General features: G+C 36.3%; 2 protein-coding genes across 2 annotated transcripts; one reads left to right on the top strand and one right to left on the bottom strand.

The window, feature by feature from the left end:
• Positions 1–713: 713 nt before the first annotated feature.
• Positions 714–3546, top strand: LOC115950759. The gene is made up of 4 exons (XM_031067999.1): positions 714–893; positions 1492–2509; positions 2765–2892; positions 3061–3546. The coding sequence occupies exons 1-4, from the start codon at positions 714–716 to the stop codon at positions 3544–3546; spliced, it is 1812 nt and encodes a 603-aa protein (XP_030923859.1).
• A 45-nt stretch (positions 3547–3591) lies between these two features.
• On the bottom strand, positions 3592–7681 carry LOC115987216 (alpha carbonic anhydrase 7-like). Its single transcript, XM_031110752.1, has 6 exons — positions 7535–7681; positions 6953–7170; positions 6389–6598; positions 5032–5199; positions 4894–4947; positions 3592–3931 (listed from the first exon to the last, which is right to left on the bottom strand). The coding sequence occupies exons 1-6, from the start codon at positions 7617–7619 to the stop codon at positions 3845–3847; spliced, it is 822 nt and encodes a 273-aa protein (XP_030966612.1). The 5' UTR covers positions 7620–7681; the 3' UTR covers positions 3592–3844.
• Between the last annotated feature and the right edge of the window lie 1140 nt (positions 7682–8821).

Below are 8821 nucleotides of genomic sequence, written 5' to 3'. Positions count from 1 at the left end.
TTCTTCTTTTACTTCTCTTTACACTCTCTACATCAATTTCACTTTTTTTTTTTCCTTTAAATTTTAACACGTGTCATTGAATGATTTCAGGTTTGGCTTGCTGTTATGGCTAATTAAATTCAACTGTTCTTCAAGGAAACTAGTTTTTTTTTTTTTTTTTTTTTTTTTGGCTGAGGGCTATGTTACCTTTGCTCCAACTATTTCTTCAAGAAAACTGATTACTGATTCAGTAATTTTAAACAAGTGGGAGTCTTTTAGTGGAATGTTGGATAAGTGACGTGATCCACCGGAGGACTGTATAATTTCTTCTAATATTGGGCTCATCCCATTTTCTGAGAGACCTTCTATATATTCACCATTAATTTGTTATTCCACCATTAAGGCTGAGAGGAATTAAATGCATTTGAAAACGCAATATTGCCTTGTACATGGAAGATTGGAAGGCAAAATTCCCATTGCTTATTTTGTGAGGCCTATGATTCCGTGAGGGGTAGGTAGCAAGCTCCTTTTGCTACTAAATCCACCTTTCTTTCCCATGTTTTTATTGCATGCATTTGTTTTAAGTGGCAGAAGTGGCAGTCCAATCATTTGAGAATTTGTTCTCCTCAGGGAGATGTGATCGGATGGAGGAATGCTTGAATGCAGTTAACCCTAGGATTTCTCTGGATATGCTCAATATTTTGTCCAATGAATTTAATGCTGAGGAGGTTAAAATGGCGATATTCCAGATGGGACTGACCAAAGCTCCTGGACCGGACAGTATGAATGCTTTATTCTATCAGAAATTTTGGCATATTGTCGGTAATGATGTAACTAGTGCTGTTTTGGATTTTCTAAATACTGGTATTTTGTTGCCTGAATTAAATTATACCCACATTGTCCTCATACCTAAGGTAAAGTCTCCGGAAAAAAATGTCTGATTTTAGACCTATTAGCCTATGTAATGTTATTTATAAAATAATTTCTAAAGTTCTGGCTAACAGGTTGAAGTTAATTTTACCCCAATTAATCTCTCCTAATCAGAGTGCTTTTGTGCCTGGGAGTTTAATTACGGATAATATGCTTGTGGCCTATGAAACTTTGCACTCTATGCATGGCTAGAAAAAGGGTAAAAAAGGAGCGCTAGCTCTGAAATTGGACATTAGCAAAGCGTATGATAGAGTTGAGTGGCCTTTCTTAAGGGGTATGATGTTCAAGTTGGGCTTCCCGCAAGGGTGGATTGACCGGATCATGAGTTGTGTCACTACCACCTCTTTCTCTATCCGGCTCAATGGCAAGGCCTATGGGAATTTCAGACCTTCTAGGGGCCTTCGCTAGGGTGATCCGCTTTCCCCTTATTTATTTTTGATTTGTGCTGAGGGCTTCTCATCTCTACTAGCTAGGGAAGAGGAGATTGGTAGGATTCATGGAGTGTTTATTAGTCGGTATGCCCCTTCTATATCTCATTTGCTATTTGTTGATGATTCTCTTTTGTTTTGCCAAAACAAGCAGGAGGAAGTGCAAGTGATTTCGGATGTTCTTGAGTTGTATGCTGTGGCCTCCGGTCAATGTATCAACTTAGAAAAATCTTCAGTATTCTTTAGCTCTAATACATCGAGGATGCAAAGGGATTGGATAAAAAATGAGTTGGGAGTTCAGAAAGTAGAGAAATTTGAATCCTATTTGGGCTTGCCCACATTGATTGGCCGGTCAAAATATCAAGCCTTCTCTTTCCTTAAAGAAAGGGTTTGGAAGAAGATCCAGGGGTGGAAAGGGAAGCTATTATCTAAGGCGGGGAAGGAAGTCCTAATCAAAGCTGTGGCCCAATCAATTCCTACATACACGATAGGAGTGTTTCAACTTCCAGTGAAACTTTGTAATGAACTTAATATGATGTGTGCTAGGTTTTGGTGGGGTCAATGTGGAGATGAAAAGAAGATTCATTGGAAGAGTTGGGAGTCCCTTGTCCAGCCAAAGAAGGGGGGTGGCATGGGTTTCAGAGACATTCGAAGCTTTAACCTTGCAATGTTGGCAAAGCAAGGATGGAGAATGTCAACCGATCACAACTCTCTTCTCTATCGGTGCTTTAAAGCCAAATACTTTCCCCGGTGCACCTTTCTAGAGGCGGTTGATCACCTAAATAGCTCATATGTTTGGAAAAGCTTACTTGCTGCTCAGCCTATTTTGAAGAAAGGGTGTTGTTGGCGGGTAGGGTTGGGCTTTTCCATCCGGGTGTTATCTGACAAATGGTTGCCTGGCCATCCAACTAACAAAGTTCTAGTCCCACCATATGAAGTTGATGAAGATTGGCATGTGTCGGAGTTAATTGATTGGGCTTCCCTCCAATGGAACCGTGCCTTCATTGACATGGCTTTCAACAGGTTTGATGCAGAGGCTATATACCGGATCCCTCTGAGTAGGCGGTGTGTTCCAAACAAGCTATTCTGGCTGTATAATAAAAATGGGAGGTACTCGGTGAGATCCGGATATCATACAGCAAGGTATTTGTGGAATGAGTTAAAGCAGAATGGTGAGGGGTCCAATCCAAGGTTTGGTAGCGAAATTTGGGCGAGAATCTGGAAGTTTCGCCTTCCAAATAAGATAAAAGTCTTTATTTGGCGAGCTTGTCACAACATTCTACCAACGCTTAATAGGCTTAGGCAGCGGAGGATCATTGAAAATGCTCTGTGTCCCATATGCATGCAATCCTGAAAAAATGCTCTGTGTCCCATATGCATGCAATCTCCTGAAACTATTATTCATGCTCTGTGGGAATGTGGTGCAGCCCAGGACGTATGGGCTGGCTATCCGCAACGTGCTCTGCAGAAAGGGCTGACTGCCCAGGTCTCTGTTCTTCAGTTGGTGGAGGTGCTAATGCAAAGGCTGCCTGAGGATGCTCTAGAAGTTTTTCTGGTGCAAAGCTGGCTGCTCTGGCATAGGCGCAACCGTGTTGTGCATGGTGGTCTTTTGTAGGAACCGGGTGTATTGATTGAGCGGGCTAAGAGTTTGCTGGCAGAGTATAAGGGTGCACAGGCGTTACTTGCTCTCCCTACCCCTGTTGGTCTGTTTCTGGGGTGGTAGCCACCTGATGGTTCAACGTATAAGTTGAACTTTGATGCGACGGTCTTCTCGGATGCGTCAGCTTCTGGCGTGGGCGTGATGATCAGAAATGCTGGCGGTCAGGTGATGGCAGCCTTGTCGTCAAGGGGTCTTGCAGTCTTGGACAGTGAAGAGGCTGAGGTCTTAGCTTGCCGTCGAGCTTTGGAGTTTGCGATTGAAGTTGGGTTCTCGGACTTAATTGTGGAAGGAGACAATGCAAATGCTATGAGGTCCATTGTGTCAACTCAAGATGATTGGTCTCGGCTGGGGATCCTTTTTGATGATATTCGTTGCTTGGCCAGAAGGCTGCGACTGGTGGAATTCAGGGCCATTAGACATGCTGCTAATGGTGCAGCCCATTCATTAGCGCTAGAAATCTTAGGGAGGAAATTGTTTGGTTGGAGGAGGATCCTCCTCCGGCTCTTGAAGCCTTGTATGTGGACTCATGTTCTTTGCCTATATGAATGAAATTGGTTTGGCTTTCAAAAAAAAAAAAAAAAAAAAGTAACAATGAATGTGAATCTATAAATTTAGTTCATTTATTTAGATATACAAAACAGGGTAATCTATATGTACCCGTCAAAGCTTCAAGACCCAATTCCTATATTTAACCATCACTATATCCCTACTTCTGAACTATAAGTGGGCTGGGAACCCTAGACTGTGACTAAAATTTACAAGGTAGTGGGTAAAAAAAGTAAAAAATCTCTGTTGATGAAGAAAATTCGCCCATTATTTCCAGCCTAACTCTCTGTTGATGAAGATTTTAATCGTCTTTGGGATCACTTGGTCTATAAAGATGCACCATGCGCTTGTTTATTGGTTGCAGTGGTCTTGCATTAGTATCTGAAGCCTGAAAAAAGATATTAAAAAATAAAAAAAATCAAACAAATAGCAAAACTACAAGAATACAATATATATGTTCTACTTTTGTAAATTAAAAATTTGGGACTTATCAAACTTGTATTAGAAATGGAGGGTTTGAGGACGTGAGAACTCTACCTCATTTATAACTTTTGTCAATGTACTTCTGCTGATATTTTTTTTTATTGGATATGTTTTTCAATAAATGCACTTAGATTGTATATTCTCTTACAACTAATTAAATTGCTTACAACATATCAAAATAGTTACTGATTAGTAACAATCTCATATAAAAAAAAAAAAAAAAAACTTAAATTTTAAATCTCTTGTACAAGAGATTTAAAATTTAAGTGTTTTTTTTTTTTTTTTTTTTTGTGATTTAAAACTTAAACACAAAACATGAGTTCATATATTCAATAATAAATAAGATTTGGTTAACAAAAAAATTGGCGTGCATGTAAAAAAATAAAGAAAGCATATAATTCATATGTGAAAAATTTTAGATATAAATTTAACTCTAAATTAATGTTACATCATTAGACATTAATAACTTTTTTGTTAGATTATTATTTTAAAATTTTCGTAGTCTAATTACATGTTTTCTATGTTACTTAAGCATATCAAATTTCATATCCATTAGATATTATTGATTATTTAATACATACCTTTTTTTTTTATATATAATTTTATAGTTACAAAAATAAACTATAAATTTTAACATTTTATAGATGAGATAGTTATTGATATTTGAATATCTTGATAGTTTGTAATCATGATAATATAAGAAGATAATGTGATCCAAGAGTGAAATTATATATAAAAAAAAACAAATCCAATAGAAGGTTATTAAATAGATCTAACATTGAAAAAAAGTTACATTAAATATAATTTAAACCCAACTATCTAAGACATAGTGTCGGAAAATGTCTCATATTTAGTAGTAATAGTTACATCATGAACGGCCACGCGAAGCAACTTCACTTGTTCTTGTGTAACAGTCCTCACCTGATGAGTTAGATGAGAATTAGGGCAAAATTAAGTTACATCTTAGAACAAATAATGTTAGTTGAGTGAGTTCTTGAAGCAAACCTTTCCCACAATGGTCCATGAAACATTTTGAGTACAAGGGGGAATTGTAAGAGAGCCTTGATATCTGTAATACTTTCTACTGCCTATCTTTATATTCCTTGGGTCAATCAATCCCGCCACGCTCTCTGCTTCATTGGTGTTGGCAATGGCTTCTAAATGATCGATCAACTATGAACAAACCCAATATGCATAAGAGAGAGAGAGAGAGAATATGTGTGTGAAAGCCTACACTAATCTTAATTGATAGTTTTTAGACCCCTTAAAACTATAATCAGATTAACCTAGGTAATTAGCCAAGTGATTACTTAGTCAAATTAACAAATCTAGGTTAACACAAATATATCATATTAATGTATAGCAGCAGAAAATAAAAAACACAACGATATGATAACCTAGGAAAACCAAACTGGTAAAAAACTTGGGGAAGATTTAACCTAGCTATCCTCAAGGTAAAAGCTAATCTACTAGAAAGAATCAAATTTTTACAGTAGCGACTTAGATCATTAACATCCTATTGCTATCCACCAGTAGAAACTTACTAACACGACCACGTGCAAGCTCTGAAACCACGGACTCTTTCTTTCTTTGGCCTTTGCAAAACACAAACACCCACGTTTGTGACGTTGAGATCCCACTCAAAGGTTTAGCAACACAAACTCTCTTGTTTGTGACTCCAAGACCATCCTTGAAGGTTTAGATCATCAGCACCTTTGATGACTAGAGAATGCAGCAACTTCTACAATATCAGATCTTGAGATTCTTCAAGTAATAACACCGATAGAAGATATGAGAGAGTTTTTTAGGAACAAAACCCTAAATACAAAAGAGGCACACTCTTCTTTCTCTAAAAAGCCTTATAAAAATGTGCTTAGGGTTTCCTTTATATACTGGGAAAAGTAGATTAGAAACCCTAATCCTTAATGGGCTTGAATTGCTGTTTTTAAAATTCTGCAGATACAACTTTCGATTGATCGAGCTCGATCGATCAAGCCTGTCTTTCGATCGATCGAACCAAACAGATTATGAAATCTTCTTCCTGCAGCTTGTATGTTCTTGAATCTTGACTTGAATTACCTTGAGTATTGTCTAATAATACCTATAAACTCTAAGATCTATATCTAGACAAGTTTGTGTTCACGATTTGCCAATTGTTTTAAACTTTTAAAACCTAACATTAATATATGAGGTTCAATACATGCGATTTTCAATTTTTTAAATACAAGATAAATTAGAGACATGATTTGAATTAAGAACCACATATATCTTGGTACTATATATGATAAATTAACAAATTATGTCAAAAATTTTAAGAAGTAATGAGTTTAATTATTTAACCATTTTTCTAACATTTACTTACTGATGACAAGAAAGAATCAGGACGTCCAATCTTGTACATGATTCCAATCACAGCAACTTTTCCATCCGAGCTCTCATGAACCAAATGCACCTCAAGATCAAACTTCCGGCCATCGAGTGTATGTTCAGAAGGTGAATGCCAGTGGCACTGTTTGAGTACATATTGAGTTTCATTTATTTGAATGTATCCTGCACCGTCTTCCCATTTCAGCTGCATTCACAAACAAAGAGAAGTTAGTTGAAAGAAAATGAGAGGGAAAAAAAAAAGAGTTTGCCGATTTCATACTTATTCCTTATGGTCTACACCAGAAACCAAAAAAATCTCACCAAACCCAACTTTTAACTACACATTATTTTCTATAATAAAATAGCGTAATTAACAATCGATAGGGTCATTGTCGTTAAGATAATAAGATGTCTTAGAGATGATACTAAATCATTATGAATTGACGTTGGAAAACATATAGCCCTATTGATTTGTCTTCTAGTTGGTGGATTCACATTGATTTTTCATATGCTTTTGCTAGTTGTTGAAAGTTGTAATTAGAATTCTGGTTTTGCTTACCATTATGTCATGACCTCTATTCTTAAGGGTGGCATAAGCAGGCTTGTAACTCCTCTTAAGTCTCCCCAGATGGGACACCACTTCAACCCTCTTATTCAACAAATCAATTGGAGATTGCATTGTTCCATGTCCACACATGCTCCATTCGGGTCGAATCTCTCCCCATCGAGACGGTCCATTTTCACTTTTCTCATCATAGTTAAATTCTTCCTCATCCTCTGCAACCATTAAGCATAACAAGAAGGAGACAATATATAACTATCATAACAGCACAATTTTATGAAATAAGTGACAGGTTCTAATGGCAAAAACTTTAAGTAAAAAAAAAGAAAAAGTAGAAATAAAGTACCCTATAGTTTAGCGTAGAAAAATACAATTTACTCAAATTTTTAAAACGCATTTAAAAATTAAGGATTACTAAAAAACAAGCTAGAGTAAAGAAAGGTTTTGAGGAAAGTTAAAGAAAATTAATGCACTGTTTAACTTATTCTCCATGTCATTTATGTCGCTTACATACATGCATGTTTCGTTTATTGAAAACAAAATAAGGATTTCAATGCATGTGAAGTGTGGCAGCCTTACCAACTTCTTGAGATGTTGCTGGGTGTGTATGCAAAACAAGAACAATGAAGAAGGCACAAAGGAAGGTTCGGGTTGCAAGCTTCATCTTTTTGGACTTCCAAGTTTTTTGTAGTATGTGTGTGATGGAGAGAAGATAGAGCACTTGGCTTCTTATATAGGCATCAACTCTGTAATATGAACATAGAAAAATAAGTTTTGACATTGATTTTACCACTCTTCTCATTGTAAACTACGAATTATACCAAACAGTAGTTTATAAATAAGACCCACAGAGCGTTTTTTTTTTTGTTCATAAAAATATTAAGACTTTATGTAATAAAAATAAAAATAAAAACATTGCTAGTTTAATAAAACTTGGATATAACACTCATAACATCTTCAACCGACTAAGCTCTCAACTGATGGAATCTTGGCCATAGATAACTTTGGCTAAAACCAAGGGAATTACCTTTGAATATGAAGCTAATACATAAGATTTAGAGGGTTAGAGCATATCTTGCAAGCTAATAGGTGTCCTCTAACTTCACTTTACATTCAATGCTTTGAATAACTAGGGATGCCAACTTCTATTACACGGCTTTGAAACAGAGTGTTTGTCAACTTCTAAAACTATGCAGCAATAACAAAGTCTTATAGGAACCAATGGATTAGTCAACAAGAGTCCCTCATATAATTGAATTCTAATTATTAATTATTGTTAAAGATCAAAGTTCCGTGAGTCATAATATTTTATCAAAAAAGAAAACACTCTTATGAGTCCGTTATTAAGTTATCTACTAGTTCTTCTCAACTTGTCTCTTACAAAGGGAGGGCAAACTTATCCAAAAATATGTTAAGAGGGGCAAGCTAGACGTTAGACTCCTATATTAAAGGAGTTTTTGGGGAGGTCGGGGGGGTACTTGCCCGCCCCCCCCCCTCGACCCCCCTGGCTCCGCTTCTAATGTAGTGTGAACTTTATGGTTGTTGAATGTTGAGAATTACTACTTTAGGAAGTCCGAGAATTATCCAAGCCATTTCTAGAAGAATTTCGTGTTTGGGACAAAATTGAATAGGGTTTTTCTTTGAAACCCCTTCTGTATCACTAATGGAAGCTCCCTCCTGGCTAATTTCTTTGGATTCTGTGCAATATTAAAGTTTATTCATTGATTAGATAATTTTAGATGCCATAAGAAACGCAAATATTTTCTGATTAAAAAAAGAAAGACAAACATTTTGCTGTACTTATGTATTACATGTTAAAAAAAAAATGGCAAACTTTATATTAATTCAAAGTCATACATATGACAT

The sequence above is a fragment of the Quercus lobata genome, chromosome 1 (genome assembly GCF_001633185.2).
Source record: "Quercus lobata isolate SW786 chromosome 1, ValleyOak3.0 Primary Assembly, whole genome shotgun sequence".
Classification (NCBI taxonomy): Eukaryota; Viridiplantae; Streptophyta; class Magnoliopsida; order Fagales; family Fagaceae; genus Quercus; species Quercus lobata.
The sequence above is the reverse complement of the archived record's forward strand: the minus strand, read 5'-3'. Positions and strand labels throughout refer to the sequence as shown.